Raw genomic sequence first — 17,760 nt, 5'->3', positions numbered from 1 at the left:
GCTTACGTTTCTAGGTGGTGTCTTTGTTAACGGTTCTGCTTGCTCTTCTGCTTGTTTTTGACTGATCAGTAGTGTTTTGATTCATTCATTCCTAAAGCTCTTTTTCCGCCTTGATTTATTTTTTAAGGTACACGATTTTCTTTGAGCTTTTTTTTTTTTAACCTTTGCCTACTGCATTTTTGCTGCTGCAGCTCTGTTTCACTGTGCCTGGTATGGCAGGGGATGTGCAGGGGTTGCTGAGTCGGTGGTCGTTGCAGTGTCTTTGCAGCTGGTGCTTCTCACAGTGCAGCAGCCCGGAGTGCATGGCTCTTTCACAAGATTTTGCTCAGGTCACAGGAGTAAGTCAGACTGGTGGTTTCTTCCTGGTGCTCCCCACTGCTCCAAAGCACAAAACTGTTATGTTTTAGGACTTCAAAAAATCGCTGTGTGCGCTCAGGAGAGACCTAAGCAAAACTTAACCCAGCCCACACAGTGCATGTTGCCTGTGGTTAGTGTGCAATAGAGCATCTTGTGGTTCTTTTTTGCTTTGAAAATGAAAGCAGATCGCATTTCCAAACAGGATTGATTTGTTTACTACTCCAGAAAACCGCAAAGTTAACCAAAATTGAACGTAGGAACCAAATTATTCCAGTTCCTCCAAGAACGGTGAACGCTCTGTGCTTCCTGCAATAGTTCCTCAAATTTTAAAGACACACATGTTCAGCACTATTGAGAAAACTCATCAGATGATCACATTTTCCAAGTTTGGGCTTTGCTTTTACAAATTTTGAAAGCAAATTTAGTGTGTATATTCACTGTGGCACTTGTTCGACACTTTACTATTTTCGTACGTGCCAGGCCTGGCACCTACCTCCACTGCTGTTCAAGTTGTCCTGTGACATAAGCATCTCTTTTTCTTTTGTAGTTCTTTCCAACCTATCCTCCAGCAATGCCTGGAATGCCACCCATGCTTCCACATTCAGGTCCCTTTGGGTCACTTCAGGGAGCATTTCAACCGAAGGTACAGACTTCTTCTTTGAAGGCTTTGTTCTTTTGCTGGGAGAGAAATTGTATTCAGAGTCGTGTCCCTGGTGATTTTATAGCACAATTGAACTAGCAGAAGTGCAAGGCAGGGTTGGAAGCGATCACCCCACAGATCGATGAGCATCCTCCACGCAAAGCAGCCAACGCTTGAGCAGAAATTTTCTCTTGGCACTGCAGATTGTTCCTAGGAAAAGGGTGTAGTTGGTTCACTTGGGAGGTCAGCTGAAACTGGAGGAGACATATGCAGGCAGATGCATTATTTGATTGACATACCTACAGCTAGTGTTAGACCAATGAGTCCCAAATCATTACGTAAATTTAACAGGCTGAGATTGCACAGGATACACTGCGTTTATCCCCAGAAAGAAGGAGAAATTGACTGTACAGGTGTGAGAACAGTAGGGAGAGACAGCTAGAAATGGGCAGAGCAGCATGAAGGACCTGAATTTTTACCCCCAGCTCCAGTGCCCAGACCTTGGGCAAGTTGCTTGAATCTTCTGTTCCTCAGCTTCCTCATCCATACCGTTATCTTGCAGTGGGTTTATAAGGGTTGATTAATGCCTGCAACCTTCTTGGAGATAATGTTTGAAAGGTGCACTGCACGTGTACCGTGTCATTACAGCTGGCACTGACTGGCATTTCGAGGTGTTGCTGTGATAACCACTATTTTCAATGAATTCTGTGGCGTGCGTTGTTTTTTCTCTCCCATACTTTTCTTTTTATTATCTACTTTCAAATATACAGAAAGTGTTAAATCCCTTCAACCAAGAAGCGTGAATGTAATGTTAGTTTGAAAATAGAGCATCTTTTCCATTTTTAAGGTGCCATGCATTAGTCTTCCTTGCATGTTGTGATTTTAGAGATTTCTTACCTTGAACCACGTCTCCATAGAGCTCTACTGCTGTCTAAGAGGACTTTAAGGACTAGCACTGTAGCCCATGCTTTTCTGGTTGCATTTGGAAGGTCATTTCCACAGCCATGCTGGGTAATTCTGTGTGTTGTGCTTTCTTCACTGATGTCAGTGGAGGTCAGTACCACTGCAAGTAAAGTCTCCTGCAACCTTCCCCATTAACCTAATTTTATCGATAGAACCTTGTGTATTTCCTCAGCACCTAATCTCTTACATTGCAAATAGCAAAGCCTCTAAAATGGCTTTGTTCAACAACAGTGCTGTTGCTAGTGACTGCAGAGCTGCAAGAGTAGCAGTTGCATCTAAGCAGGGGGAGCAAGAGGGAGAAAGTGTAGTTATCCCTGGGTGAGATTGTTGCTGTTCTTGCATGGAAGCCAGGGGTTCCTTATGGACCCCAAGTTGTCGAGATCTGGGCTTTATTTCCCAAGAAAAGCTGCACAAATATAATAATGTGGAAATGTCAGTTCTTTTTTCTTGCGTAGAAAAAGAGTTGAGTTTTGCCACAAGGCTGCTGTTAATGAGGAGCTTCTGCTGCACGGACAGCATGCTCTTCTGGCTTCCACCTTCACTGCAGACTTTTGTAGATACCATCTTACTGTAAAATGGCAGTAGATCACAGACAAGCAATTGTATTGGCAAGAAGGAGAAAGTGAGCACAGACCCTGTACATTTTTAAACAGAGCCATGTTATATGGAGGTTTCATTCATTTTAATGATAGATAAAAAGAATATTTGCTCATTTGAGTTTATCCAGCATGGGGCCACCCTCTGGTGCGATGGTTCATCGCTAACAGCACTTGATCTCTGGTCTGTGCTGCTTTTGCCTGCAATCTGACATCTCAAAGAAAAAAAGAAAAATAGGTTAAAAAATTGATCTGCCATTTTGGCACATTATTTTCCAGTTTTGCAGAGGAGACAGAGTTGAACTGCTCATCAGCAAAGCCACTCAAGACTGTTGCATTGTTTCTGAATCATTTTTCCGTGCTCTCCCTCCCAAGCTGTTTGACCAAAGCCTTCTTAATCACCGCAGAGCTGATGACTTGGTTTTGGCACACTGAATCCTGTACTTGTTGGTTTCCGAAGCAGAGGTCTTGGTTTTGTTTTTCCCCTTCCCATGTCAGTTGCCTACAGCTGTGTGTGTAAATCCACTGCACATAAATCCAGGCTGACGGTAAACTTCTCAGTGAGTTTCCCAAAGGCATTTCTCACAAGCTAAGAACTTGAAAAGGTCAGAAGTATTCAGTGTGCTTTGCTGGAGGAAGCTTTCACATCTTTCTCCAGGGGACAAAGGGACAGGATGACACCATGCTGTTAACGTGTTGTGATCTTAAAACTCTTGCCTATATGATAGCTGTAACTTATTTGCCACCTTACATATACCTCAGCTGTCAGACTGGCCCTGAGAGCTCAGCTCTGCCTGCGGAGCTCGGTGACTTACCTCCACACACACAAGAATTCTATTTTTAATGAATCTGGAAGTTACGTGGCCCTAGACACATGAAAACCTTCCACACCCATGATCTTACTTGTTCCTTGTGCAGTTGAAATGTACCGTAATTTGACCTGCCGTGTGAGTCAAATAATTGCTCAGGGAATGAGGTTTAACCCCTTTGCATTCAGCTGCGTGGAGGCACCAGGTGCAGTTGATCTGGGAGTGGGAGATGGATGAATTCCAGAGTGAGAAGGCAAACGAGTTCTAGGGGATCATCTAGGACAGGGCAGCAGGTGGGATCCGGAGGAGGAGGAGGAACAGGGATTCATTCAATGAGGTGTTTAATTCTTGCTGGAAAATAATGGGATAAACAATGCAAAGCTATAAAAGACCCACAAGCACCTTCTAAGGTTTCTCATTTTGCCTTGTCAAAGCAAATAGATGGGCTGTTGCCTTTGTAACCGTTGTATCGTCTCACCCTGGATGGAAAGAGGCCATGGCCCAATAGGTGGAATACAGACTAGGATGCTTGAGTTGTTCTGTTCCTGACTGTGGTACTGGCTGCTGCCTGAAACACTGAGGGAATCAATCCACCTCTCTCGTTTCCTCTCCTATTGGCTGCCTGTTTTGTCTAAAGAATGAGCTTCTGGGGGCAGGGACTGTCTCTTCCCATCCACTTGCATACTGCCTAGCACAGTGGGGTCGGTATTTCAAATGGGGCTTAGGGGTGCTGCCATAATTCTGCTGCTAAATAATTGATGACACAGTGATTAAATGCTGTTGGCTGTCAGTAAGAGATAACATTTAGCACTAATGTAGCAATATGCGTGTTCGAAGCACAGTACAAACATGGAATAATAAATGCTGTTAACATCTAATAGAAATGTTAAATGAGCTGTTGATATGACACACTTTTATTCACTCTCTGTTCTTGTCTTTCAGACTTCAAACCCTATCGACGTAGCAGGTAGACCAGGCACAGTCCACCACACACTGCTGCAGAAGACTCCAGGGGTAGGCAACGCTATATCACCTTCCTTTGAGCTTAACTGGTCTTACAGTAAACAGAGTGACTGCTCATAAAAAAAGAAAAAGAGAGAGCAGCTGACAAGCAAATTGGCCTTTCAAGACTCTGAATGTGCAGTCCGGACTGAATTTTCTTTTTCTGATGAGACAGCTGTAGCCTCCACCAGTCATGAATGCAAAGTGATGCACTGACTTTTTTAAACAAAGTCAGAGGGAAACGAGGCAAGAAACTTCTTCAGGGACTTTCCCCAGAGCATTACTTGGAGAGTAGTTTTATGCAGTCCATTTCAGAGCAATTATAAGGTTCAGAAAAGCACCAAGTACTGTTCATTTACTGGTATGAAGCTGCAATGTTTATAATAAAGTTCTGCTGAGTCTGCTGCAAGGAATGAAAGAGAAGTTTTAAGCCTGCTTTAAGCCTTTCAGGTTTCCCTTGTCACAGGGGACTTCTCTGGAACATTGCTTTCTAAATGCTTTTACTTGTATAGAGGAAGGAAGTTCCCCACCTCTCTGTATACTGAGTAGTTTTAGAATGACTGATTGTTTTCTTTCTGCTTTTTCCATAGGTGTCAGACCCATACAGGCCACCAGTAAGAGTAAGTAAGGTTTGTGGGGGATTTTATATATATTATGTGCATGTGTTTTTGAAATGTAACATGTCCAGTAGAAAAACTCAAGCTCATCCTTTATTTAAAACAAAATGTCATTGTTGGCTCTTAGCTGCTTCTGATTAATAACTTACAGGTTGAATCCCAATCATGTTTTGCATCCACTTTTGTACATTAATAGTTCACAGTATGAAATAAGGGTCACAGAAATGAATGACTGTGAGCATGGGCAGACGTTCACAAATGATCGCATTTGTGGTGGCTTAGGTCAGTGTGTTTTGTCTGTGATTCTGGTGTTTCATAAAAACACTCAGCAGTGTTTGTCAGGCCAGCTGACAAAGAGTAACTCGTTCAGCTGTGGCACTGCTCATCCCTGGCGGATCTTTGTCCATACACTTTTCTTCCCCAGATGGAAGCAGGTAGCTAGCAGGCCCGGTACAGCAGGGATGGATGAACAGGGCTCTTTCCAGAAAAAGGATGATTAAGCATCAGCTTCTTTCTCTTCAGTATGTCATGCTGTTCTCTGCAGCCATTTATTTGAATTTATGAAGGAGAGAGTACAAGTATGAGAGTGAAGCCTGAGAGTGAGAGATCTCAGATCTCCATGAGATGAGGAAGATATCCCACATTCTTCCTGTTTTCCTCCTTAATTTAAACATCATTAGCTGCAGCATAGGAAAAAAAGCATCAGCCATCTATTGTGCTGTTCCAGTAATCAGCCTTTCTCATTGCTCAGCTGCTAGACAGTAAGGGAAATAAGACTTTCTGTCTGCTGTGGATTGCTAACATATGAATGAATCTAAATTCTTGCATTTTCCATTGCAGAAACCCGGGAAGTGGTGTGCAGTTCATGTACAGATCGCCTGGCAGATCTACCATCACCAGCAAAAGATAAAGGTAATTCAGACAGGTTATGGAGCAAAGCCAAGCCTTCTGGCATGCACGTGATGTTGTAGTGACAGGTGAGGAGGAAGCAAGCCTGTACTGATTAACCAACACGTTCAGTCCTTCTAACATTTATTGTAGCAACTGTCAAGTTTACCTCTAAGGGCAAAGGAGTTGGGTTGAAGGGTAACAAAATGAGCAGGAGAAACTAACAGACAGAGAAGAGAGGGGAAGGGCTGCTTTGCCTAAGATCCAGCTTTGTACAAAGTGTGGATGTTTTATGTCATTTTCCTTCTGTACAAGTACCTCCTGTGGAATATGGAGTGTTACACAGTAAAGATGCAGTGACTGATACTGTGAAGAATGCATTACCATAGACCTGAAGAGTAGGCTGATAGTTCCTGTGTTAGAGATTTTGAGGCTTTCTGCATTGTAGTGAAGGTGGGGTGGCAGTGAATTTCAGGGTGATGATGCAGGTACACCGGGGTGCTCCTGTGGGCTCAGAGCTCCCTGTGGCAGGGAGAAGTAATATGACTTCTGTAGAGCAGTATTTTTCATTCTTCCTGCTGTAGGGCTTTTTCCCATTAAAGAAGAATATTAAGTGCTTAAATAATTACTTCTAAGAGTCATGTCCTTTTTTCACAGTACATAAATATATCTCGAAGCTGTATACTTAGCAAGAGGCATACATGTTTTTGACTTAGGTGCAGTTCCTTGGGTTGGCCTTGCTTGCTTCTATAGGGGAAGGGTAAAAATAGCCCCTGGATGAGACTCATAGTCAGTTTTCTTCATCCCTCTCCCCATACCTTCATGCTGAGTGATGCTGGCTGGAGGAAAGAGTCTAAAAACATCTCTCTCCTTCCAAACTGGAGAAGCAAACCAGACAAGTCCATCACCCAGCTCCCAGGGCTTCTGTCGGCAGCTTTCTGCCCTCAGAATATTTTTTGTCAGGCTGAGACTGCTGACTGCTCCCGTGGTGCAGCACGCTCGGTGTATCATGTTGCATGCTCCAGTGTGTGCTGAGGGGCTGAGCACTCACTTCAGACCTTATTCATGTGGATGAGGCAGGCAGCTGAGAGGCTGTGGAGTGAAATGGCCTTATAGATGCTGTCAGAGCATGGCTGCGGTACGTGACCGGAGATGCTGCTGTCACTCTTATTAACTCTCCCTGGCAGTGCTAGGCAGCAGCAAGCCCCAACTCCCTTTCTTTTTCTCCCATTAAAACAAACCAAAAAAAATAAAAGGTAACACATAATGAGACCGTTTTTGTATCATTTGGCAGCAAATGCAGCTGGATCCTCACAAGCTTGAGATCGGTGGTAAACTTGACCTGTTCAGCAGACCTCCTGCCCCTGGAGTGTTTCCAGGCTTCCATTATCCACAAGACCTTGCCAGGCCTCTGTTTTCTACCACAGGTAAGGGAGGCTTATCATTTGTTGCTTCCCCCCCGAGAAAAAATCACTGTATTTAGTGTGTGTCCCTGCAGCTGTGTATGCCTCCAGAATTGAAGTGGGCAATATTGCTTCAGGGGGTGTGGAGAAGCTGGGGACGGGGCTGGGAGCCCTGCTCTGGGAGCAGAGCTGGCAGCCTGCAGCGTGAGTTCTCTTCATCACTGAGCTGCAGCAGTTGGCTCTTAAAGTTGTGTCTACGCTGCTGCTTCTTGTGTGCCTCACTGGTGGACTATGGAGGGATATTAAAAACCAGTTTTGACAAAACACTTGAAAATGTTTCCATTGCATAGGATTGGAAACGGTCCTGGTTTCTTTCTTGCTCTCATGTTTGCTGTGTTCTTCTTAGCTCATCCACTCATCTAGTTGTGTTTGTCTTTGGGAAACCTGGGGGTTTTGTAAAATGGAAGACTTCACTAACAACATTGAAAAATAATACAGAAGGTGTATTTCTTAAGCACTTGTTTTTTAAATGTAGAATTCCCTTTCGTGTTTCCAAGTGCAGCCATCTCTGAGGCTTAAAATAGCACTGAATTTGCAAAAAGTAACTACTGTTGATGTAGATAAATTGCTTTCCAATATGTTGGAGAAGTAATTACAATTAATCCGATTACAAAAGTTCAGTAAGCTTCAGTGCACTGTTCTTGATGTTTCTGACCACAGGAGACTGCCACTCTGATGTTTTCTCTTTGGAGGTCACTGGTGCTTTTCATGTTGGTGCCCATTTGCCAGATGCTGGCTTTGTTCTGTTCCCGGGGCTCAGACTACCCCTGGGCTTCTGCTGATTGCCTTTGTTTGAGATGCTGAAGTTAGCCTTCTCAGTGAGCTGTCAGTTGTGGTGGTACACTTCAGCCCTTACATATGTAATTCATTGACAACAGATGCAGTTTTCTTTCCTAACTGTACTCTGCTTTTGTGACGCAGTATTGAATCATTACTGTTGAAATGAATGAGGTTAGAAGTGCTCCATGGGTTTGGTCCTGAGCATGACTAAAAAGCAGCTGAACTCAATCAAGCCAAAACCTCAGTGGTAGGAGACTTCTGAGCGTGGGTGTCGGGGACCATCATGAACTCCAGGAGTGGTTCAGTGTCCTTCAGACCTTATCTGTGGATGAAAAGTCTTAAAACTCAAATGCAGGTTTCCACCACGTGCAATCGCTGCTGATTCTAGCTGCACATTCTTGAACACTTCCCTGTATTTTGGTCTTCATAAAGGTACTTTGTGGAGCAGAAATGCATCTGCTTGGATGCATAAGCAGAGCTGATTCACAACCCTCCTCCTGTGGCGGCTGTTTCCTTACCCCTGGCTCAGACTGTCCAGTGTTGTCATTACAAGAATCTTGCCTCCTATACGGTTTTACTGCTGAATGCTCTCTTGATGCAGTTGTTGAATCAAAGCATCCGTCTAATTGGTGTCTTGAGCTTTTTCTCTTACAAAGATGCAAGCATGGCTCGCTTCTCTATTCATAAAAGCAAGAGGGGAATAATGTGGAATAGATACTTCAAAGAAGGCAAATTAGTGGAAAAAAAAACTTACAGTGCAGAGAAACAACCATCCAGCAGCTTGTCCATGAGCGTGTTAATCACAACAGCCATCACATTAACCCTGCGTAAAGAGCGCTATCAAAGTGAGCAAACATTGCAGCAGTAATAGAGAGATGAATAAATCTTCTGCTCTGCAATATCTGAGGCATTCTTTTCACCTTATCGAACAAGCGCGTCGTCGATGTGAATCATGGGTTCTGCCGCATTGCCTGGTTACTGTGGGAGACATAAGTTATCTTAGGGCCACCTGTCTTCAGGACGGATGTTCAGCTGCCTGGCAGACGCTATATTTAATAACTACCTGACAGCCTGCAATACTGCTACCAGCTTTCTCCAGAGGATTTTATATTATCAGCCCATGTAGTTGAGTTTGTAAGCCGTCTCCTTTGAAGAAATCTCCCATCCATTATACACCTTCTGAAATCTTAAAGGATTAGAAAGATGACAGTCTCCATCCGTCTTGAGGCATTGGAGCAGTCAGAATGTTTATAGATAACTCCAGGTCTCATACCCGTGGTCTCTCTTAAGTTTCCTCAACTCATTTTCTGGCTGCTTAGGTTTGTGGTGCCCACACTGGTGAGGGATGGGAAGCACTGTCTCTCTCTCAGACTTTATAGCCTGCTCATATCTGAACACAAGTGCATTTTACAGCACTCTGAGCTCTGGAAACAAGGAAAACCAGGTCCTGGACTGACCAGCACCTCCTGTCCTTGAGAAAGTGCTTTTTCTGTCATTCTGCAGAATGGCAAGTTTTAACAACATGACACAGTTAAGGTTTGGCAGGTTTCGCTTTCTGCAAGGGAGACACAAGTTGTGTTACATCCAAGCAGCATCTGAAAGCTGTGGCAGTTCTGCTTTGTTTGCTGAGGCAGAAGTGCAGGCAGAGGGGGCACTGAATGGACATCGTGGCCCAAACATTTGAAGAGGGTTTTTGTGCATACGTCTGAAACATAGATATGCAAAACTAGATTCAAGGTGCATCCTGAAAATCATCTGTGCTGATCTCAGGGGGCTAAGGGCAAGCCCTGGAGGTTCCTCAGACACATGGTCATTTCCAGTATGTGTGGGAATAGATGTGTAGGGGGACACCAGTGTTTTCACAGGACACAGTTGCACAGTGTTTGTCTGCCTGCACTGGAAGCAAATCTTTCATTCTCTGCTCTGATTTTCCCTTCTGAAGCCCACCTGAGCATGAGCTTGGTCCACTTGGCAATGCAGGACAGACCAGCTTGTTTCAGCCCATTCTTTGACCTTACCTCAACCTAATGTAAAGCAGTGTGCTAAGTAGTGCTGTTCCTTTCCCAGAAGGCAGCATGGCTATAGGCAGCATGTAGGAGAGGAAGAAATACCATGGGGGAGCCTGTGGCTGCAGAGGCAGATGTGAGAGCGTAGATGGGGCCCTCAAGGGAGAGGCATGATTGATGTTTCCTGAATGCCTGCCCTTAATTGGTGTTTCATTTAGACACAGTCACTTCCGAGCACCTTCTGTCTGGGCCCATAACCTGGGCTGACCCTATTTAGTCTAAACACAAAATGATGGCTGAAAAACACCAGCCAGAGAGATTCACTGCCCCATTGCAGCAGCACTTGGTGCCTCCCAGTGCTTTCTCATCCTACAGAGAGCACTCAGAGAAACCCCACGCTCACCTCACTCAGCTGATCTTCAAGATCTTCCCCCACCATCTGCACCTTTGGATATGGTTCTTGAGTTTGATGGCCAGGGTCTCTGTCACCTGGCACTGAACTAAAAAGTAACCTTGTTCTCACAGGCGCGACGCATCCAGCCACCACTCCCTTTGGTCCTTCGCCTCATCACAGCAGTTTCCTGCCTACTAACCACTTGGCAGGTAAGTGTAAGTAAACCTTGCCTTCACCTTTACACTTCTGACCCGGTCCTGGCTCTCAGCACAGCTCTGCCTGAGGCACTAGCAGTAGCAGAGGGAGAGGATAGAAATGTCCCAGGGATGAGAAGGTCGCTCGAAGTCTTCCCGCCCACACCAGCTTCCCAGCACACCCTCAGTCATCTTCAAAGGAGAGGGGTGGCATTAGCAGAACCCCCCACCCCTCTGAGAGAGGAGGGCACTCAAGCTGAAACCTGACCTCTGGAGCCCTTCTGTGCTGCTGAAATATGCCCAGGGAAACGGGAGGCTTTGCTTCAGAGGTACCTCAAACAAGTTTAACATGGGTTCCTCCCATACCCTTTCTCACCTATTCACCAAGTTCTTGTCTGTGTTCTTTATTAAAGTTCACTGAACAGTTCCTGGCAAAGAGCTGTTCTGCACATTTTGCCCATCTTTCAGTTTCCTAATTGGCAGTGAGTAGAGTTTGATTTTTTCAGATTTCCTCATTTTAAAAGCTCACAAGCAGCTCACTGCCAATTAAGGATCAAGCTCTCTTGATGAATATTGTAGTAACATTCATCCAATCAGTAAATGCAGCCTGCCACATGACCCAGTACACTTCTTTCTGTTGCAAATACCCAGATTTACCATTCCTGAACATCCTGTCGGAACTAACTGTATCCCTGCAGAGTCACCCAACTGCAAACAGTAAAAGAGGGGCAAGAACAGCTATTTCAAAATGAATAAGGGAGTAGCTGTTGGTATAAAACTCCAAAATGTTTGTGCTGTTTGCATTGCTGTGTTAAATATAAGGATGTCCATGAGGAAATGGGAAGCACTTCATCTCCTGTAACATGGCAAGTTAAATGCTGTAAAGAGAGCCAGGAAGTCAGTGGGCAGAAGGAGGAGTTGTTTCAAGATGACCAAGAGGAAGGCAGTGAGAGTGCTTCTTAACCTGCAGCTGTCTTTGGAGGGTGTAAACTTGAGTTGGGCACTAGGAGAGCAAGCCCTTGGTGCTGGGTGCCTCTGGTGAAGTAAAAGGCAGGACTTAAAAAAAAAAACAAGTGTCAGAAAGGCCTAGGCCATGCTATCCACCACCACTACGATCAAGGAAGCAGTTATGGGAGAGGATTTGGGCACAAACAGACCCACATGTTTCATTGGTTATGGATGGATGTCTGTAGCAGTTAGCTTAGGACTGTCTCTGTGCACCATTACAAAGAGGGCAGAAGATTGTATAGAGAAAGGACACTGAAGCAATGCATCCTCCTTGGATTTGCTGACCTGGGAGCCTGCTGATGGTCTTGCAAAGCAATTGCAGTGCTTCTGGTATTGCTGCTGATAGGTGAGAGGAGTTAACAATTCAGCAACAGCCACCCTAATTGCAGCTATAGAACTTAATTTCTCGCTCCCCTCTGACTGGCATACAAAAGTTTATTACAGCACCTGTTTGCAGAGTGAGCACTGAATCCCTTCTCCATTTTAACATGCTGGGAATTTTCTGTGCAAAGAACCTTGCGATGAGAAGGATCAGCTTAAAGTCTGGCCTAATCCTACTTGGATTCAGACCGTTAAGAAGGGGAGGGGTGCATTTCATTCTCCAACATTCTTGGCTAAATGCCTGCTAAATCCCTGTTTGCCTTTCCAGATCCATTTAGCAGGTCAAGCACCTTCAGCGGCCTTGGGAACTTAGGCAGCAATGCCTTTGGAGGATTAGGCAGTCATGCTCTGAGTAAGTACTGGCTGGGTTACTGCAGACAAACATCCCTTCCAGAAAAGCCACATGCTAATATTTACAGCAGCTGGTGGTAGTTTTTAAAGAAGCTTATTTCCTAACCTCCATTCTCCTATCTGAAAACACTGCACCTAAGATTTCCAGGTCTCTGCGGTGGGAGCTTTTCTGCATGTCACAGACATCAGCAGCTGTGCCACGTGTCTCCTCACTGCTGAAGGCTGTTGCCTTGTATGTTCCTAGGGGTGCTGGAGCTGCTTGACCCCGTTGAGCTCTGGCACACCATGGGCATCTAAGATAACACCCTTCTACAGTGGAGATGGACAGTGGGACAGCTACTGATACTTCTCCTAATTCAGTGTGTAGACTTTCTCTGTAACCAATACATGAAGTTTAAATTACCTGTATAAAATGATTGTACTTCAAAAACATGTTACGTGTAGGTGAGACATGCTTGAGAGCCACACATAAGAGAGCATGCTTATGCATCTCATGGTGCAACAGGAATCAGTTGAAGACTGATGGAGGAAAATCGAGTGACTGTTCTAAAAAGCCTACAGCCAAGCTCTATTTTTGTACACATACATATGTACCACCAAATAGTTGGGTCTCTTAACAAAAAAGTCCTTGAATACTCAGCTGCAGGCGGCTGATTGCTTATTGCTACCCAGAAATGAAAGGTTCTGCCAGTGAGGGGAGCTGAGGAAGAGCATTGCTTTTATGCAGGGGTGGGGGGAGAAAAGGAGCTGGGCAATCTCATAAGACATCTCTGAGCTGTTCGGACATACATAGCTAAAGCTTCCTCCAAAAGAGCTGGTGGGTCTTTGGCTAGTGCTGGAGGTATCTCTGACCCCCTGCTAGCAGCTCCCCCTCGCCATGAGCTCCACATTAAGAAGTGTTGAAAGGGCAGCTCTGGTTTTACTTTGTGTTGTGCGAAATGCATTTGTAATTGGTTTGAACTACTTTTAACTCTTCCTCCTCCCCCACTGTTATTCTAGCTCACAACAACATTTTTACTCACAAAGATGGCCCAAACCTGCAGAATTTCAATAATCCCCATGAGCCATGGAACAGACTCCATCGGACCCCGCCGTCCTTCCCGACACCTCCGCAGTGGCCCAAGCCGAGCGACTCCGAGCGAAGCTCCTCGGTGACAAACCATGACAGAGACAGGGAGCGGGAGCCCGAGAAGAGGGATCTTTCTCTGAGTAAAGACGACAGAGACAAAGAGAGGTGAGCAGCGTGTGCTTTTGAGCCATTGATTCCAGCTCTCGTTTTCCTCTGTATTTTTTCTCGTGATTCCTTCACCATCAGCTCCCATCTTAAAATCACCTTCAGAGCAAAACATTGCTTGCCTCTGAAGCAGCTGATAGCCTTGTCACCCAGATAAACCCAAGTACTGGTGGCACAGAGAAACCTTGCCTTTTAGGATTTGTTCTCTGTGGAAATACTGGAGGCTCATCTTTCTTTCCCTGCTAGCGGGTTACTAAAGAGTGCCAGGTGGGGAAAGTGAGCGTGTCAGTGTTTTCAGGGTACTTGAATGTATTTGACCATTCTCAGCAGCCTCCTTCAGCAGCCTCAAGTTCGGAAAGGGTGGAAGTGGTATTGTGATGGGTCCTTTGTAGACAGTCATAGCTCTTGTTACAGTAAATTCAAGTGTTAACTGGACGTTAACGAGATAAAAATGCAAATGTCTGTATGTGGAGCAGTACACATGAATTCATTAGTAAAAGTGATTTAAAAAATTACACTGTAGGCAAACCCTCACTAATGATGGCAGAACTGTATCACCTGAGCTATAGATACGTCATTAGCTTCCAGCTTTATGATTCTGAAGCTTTACATTTTGATTTTGAAGCTCTTTATGTTTCAGGCCTTGGCTGTTTCCAACAGTCTTTTTGCCTGCATGCTGTAGATGTGTGCATGTGACTGCTGATCAGGGTTTCGCAGTTTGCCTGGAGTGCTTTTAATGATCTCTTCAGGTATTGCCTGTGAAAAAGATTATACAGAAGCAATAGGCTGCGAATCATCTTGCTTTCAGTGTTAAACTGTCTGACACCCTTGTATGAATAGTCATTCAGATAGGAAGCTCCCTTGTTGGCTTTAGCATATATCATTTCCAAACCAAGGTTACTTCACTCTCAGGAGTGTTCACACAGGGGTTAACATCTCTATTACATTTCTATTAATTCAGCCTAAGCTGTCCCCAGCATCCATGTTTGGACGTGGTTTTAATAAGCTATATCCCTGACCAGCAATCAGGACTACAACAGAGAGAGAAATCTGGGTTAACAACTGTAATCATAAATACTGAACTACCCCCCCCAAAAAAAAACCAAACAGTTCTCAGCACTCCGGCCTTATGGCTCTCAAACACAAACTCAGCATAAGATGAAGGCACCACTGAGCCCCTCCAGTATAAGGCATTTCTCAGAATCACACCATCGTATTCTGCATTTAAAGTATGTGTCAGTCAGAGCAAAGTGCTTCTAAAAGGTGAGCGTTATTTATTCACTGAAGAACATAGAAATAAGTGCAACTCTTTGGCTTGCTCAGAGACAGAAAGATAAATCCCATGCTCACTGTTTGTTCTGCACGGTGGGCGTTCTCCCCCAACCCCTTGCTCCCCATTACAGGCCGTCGTTCCTTTTCTTGGCTTGTGCAGGGATGTTTTCCTTAAGCATCTAGCTGAACTGACAGAATGCCAACAGCACACACTTCACTGCAGCTCTGTAGAAAAATAATCAGCATCTCCTGGCTGCCACTAGTTGTTGAGGCTGCCTCATGAAGGACCTGCACACGTTTCTATAGGTTTCCCGATGAGCTCTTCTGTGAGCTCAGGTCCATGCTCTAAGAAAGGAACTGCATAATAAAGAGTTATAGCCAAAGAAATCACTGTCTGGCAGCAGGAGGTGTGCACACACAATAACCACCTTCTTTAAAAAAACAATAAAGTATCTGTACTTCTTTCTTTCATTGCTTAGTGAATGTTGAACTAGCCTTGTGAACTCCCTGAAGGCAGGTAGTTGGTCCCTTGCAGGGAATGCCACAGCTGTAGCTGATCCTGGCAGAGCTTTTCAATTCGTGTTCTGAGCAGTCTAAAATGGTGTAGCTAGGTACCGCGTGTCCAGCATCACATGTATCTTTGTTTGCACAAACCCAAGGACGTGTCTGCACTCTTTTTACAGAGACCTCATGGATAAAAACAGGCATTCAAACAGATCCTCACCGGCATCAGCTCCAGTGACACATCAGATAAGCAATCTCATCCGCAGCAACAGCCAAACCTCCAGTGATCCCATCAGGCAGGTTAGCCTCGCTGAAAGGGAAAGGTCCAAAGAGCCCGAGCGAGAGCACCCTGACCGGCTGAGAGAGCCACCCATAGCAGAACACAAGATTAAAGAGAGCCGTTCCCCAGTGAAGGAAACTCCAAGCCATGATAAGAGACCCTCTGAGGACAACACAAAGCCAGTAATCCAGTCTGTATCCCCGTACAGCAAACCTGCACTAAGTGAGAGCTTGAAGCTTACCAATCTAATGAGCAAGGACATGGAGAGAAAGACGGAGCTTCCCAGTGACCTCCAGAAGATTAAGAATGACATCAAGGTCAAAGAGGAGAGGAAGGAAGACAGCGATGTGCTGGTGGTAGGCTCTGAGCCTTCCCAGCACTCCCGATCAGTGGAGCATCCCCCGCCCCCAACTTTGCACGGATTATCATTGCCTCCCTCCATGGCAGCCTCCATGCCCATCTCCATGGGCAGCGTGCACCAGATGAACAACATGAACGTGCTGGACCGCAGCAGAATGATGACCCCACTCATCGGCATGAATCCTCTGTCAGGAAGAGAGAGGCTGCCGCATCCCGGATTTTCTTGGGACCCGATGAGGGACCCATTGCGAGATGCCTACCACCGGAGCTTGGACCTGCACCGTCGAATGGACTTCCAGCTCCGGACAGATCCCATCCACAGGTTCCCCACCACCTCCGGGTTTTATGACCACGAGCGTTCCTACAGAGACAGGGAGCCACACGACTACAACCACGAGAACCTTCTGGAAGCCCGCCGAGAGCAGGAGCGGTTGCGGCAAGTGGAGGAAAGAGAGCGCTTGCACTTACGGGAAGAACTCGAGCGTGCCAGAATGCACCACTTGCACTCGTCCCCTATCGAAAGTCACCTGGCACACGTGCCATCCTTCATGCCTCATTTAAGCGGGATGCATTACCCCAGACTGAGTCCATCCACCGCCATGCACAACGGCATTCTGAACAGGAACCCTCCGACCGCGGCGCTGAGCGCCCCGCCGCCCCTCGTGCCAGCCAGCAGCACCCGGCCTGCCTCCCCCCGCAGGACTACTCCGCTCACTAACTCAGAGTCCAGGGACTACTCCCCCTCTAGGAACCCCAAAGAAGTAGAGGCCCGATAGTCCCCCACGCGGAATTTTAAACTCTCCTGTATATAAAACAAACGGGGAAAAAAAATAAAAACAAAGAAAGAAAGAAAGGAAGGAAAAAAAAAAGAGAGAGAGAAGAAAAAACAGAAAGGAGAAAAAAAACCAACCAACAAACAGAAAAAAAAAAGACAAAAAAACACAAAAACCTTTTACAAAATGCACTGCTGTAAACCGTTTGGTTTTTTGTTTGTTTGTTTTTGTTTTTTTGTTTTTGTTTTTTTTTTAATGTAAAATTTGTAGAGGTGAAGCACATTTCCATGAATGATGGGGTCGGGGGTGCAGACCTTCCAACGCGGAGGCGCTGAGAATGGGAATTTAATATATAGGTATTGATTTGGGGGTTTTGTTTTTCGTTTCTGTGCTGGAAAAAAAAAAAGTTTAAAAAAAAAGTTAAAAATAACAAAAGTTTGTACATTTTTTCCCAAATGTGAGAAACGTTTTTAATGGATTTGTATTTTTTTTAATTTTGTGCTCTTTATTCACTTAGAAGAAAAAAATAGAAAAAAAAAAGAAAAAAAAAGAGGAAATGTTGCTTTCGTTTTTAGTTAAATTTGCATTTTAAAGGCCTCAGATCCTTAAGAAAAAAAAAAAACCCAGGGTTTCTTAAAAGTATTATTTATGGAAATGCTGTAGTTTTACAGTCCACTGTGAGGTTCCCTTCTGAGGCCCATTGATCACTTACCTTGGTACTTTGGAACCGGAGTTACAGATATATATTAAAATATTAATAATAATAATAATAATGTACAAAACTGTTTGTTTTTTGCCTTATTATATTATGCAGAAATTTAAGAGGGATTTTTTTTGACTTCTTGTTTTAAACAAAAGAAAAACAACAAAAAACAGAAAACAAACTGT

The 17,760-nt window shown here is 44.8% G+C and overlaps 1 protein-coding gene across 18 annotated transcripts in view; it reads left to right on the top strand.

Annotated features, from left to right (window-relative positions):
- FBRSL1 (fibrosin like 1) overlaps positions 1-17,302 on the top strand; it is a 415,130-nt gene extending 397,828 nt beyond the window's left edge. For 7 of the 18 annotated variants that reach the window (XM_065739042.1, XM_065739039.1, XM_065739036.1 and 4 more), the window contains 9 exons: positions 905-1,000; positions 4,308-4,379; positions 4,958-4,996; positions 5,825-5,896; positions 7,167-7,299; positions 10,647-10,730; positions 12,367-12,450; positions 13,449-13,683; positions 15,639-17,302. In XM_065739042.1, the coding sequence (XP_065595114.1) occupies positions 905-1,000; positions 4,308-4,379; positions 4,958-4,996; positions 5,825-5,896; positions 7,167-7,299; positions 10,647-10,730; positions 12,367-12,450; positions 13,449-13,683; positions 15,639-16,875 (2,052 nt within the window). In that variant the 3' untranslated portion in view covers positions 16,876-17,302. The remainder of the gene's footprint in view (positions 1-904; positions 1,001-4,307; positions 4,380-4,957; positions 4,997-5,824; positions 5,897-7,166; positions 7,300-10,646; positions 10,731-12,366; positions 12,451-13,448; positions 13,684-15,638) is intronic. The other 11 variants (XM_065739047.1, XM_065739048.1, XM_065739034.1 and 8 more) reach the window with 6 other exon arrangements.
- The last annotated feature ends 458 nt before the right edge of the window (positions 17,303-17,760 follow it).

Source organism: Cyrtonyx montezumae, unplaced genomic scaffold (genome assembly GCF_038088225.1).
Source record: "Cyrtonyx montezumae isolate F1298 unplaced genomic scaffold, pur_monq_1.0 scaffold_23, whole genome shotgun sequence".
NCBI classification, from domain to species: Eukaryota; Metazoa; Chordata; class Aves; order Galliformes; family Odontophoridae; genus Cyrtonyx; species Cyrtonyx montezumae.
The sequence above is the reverse complement of the archived record's forward strand: the minus strand, read 5'-3'. Positions and strand labels throughout refer to the sequence as shown.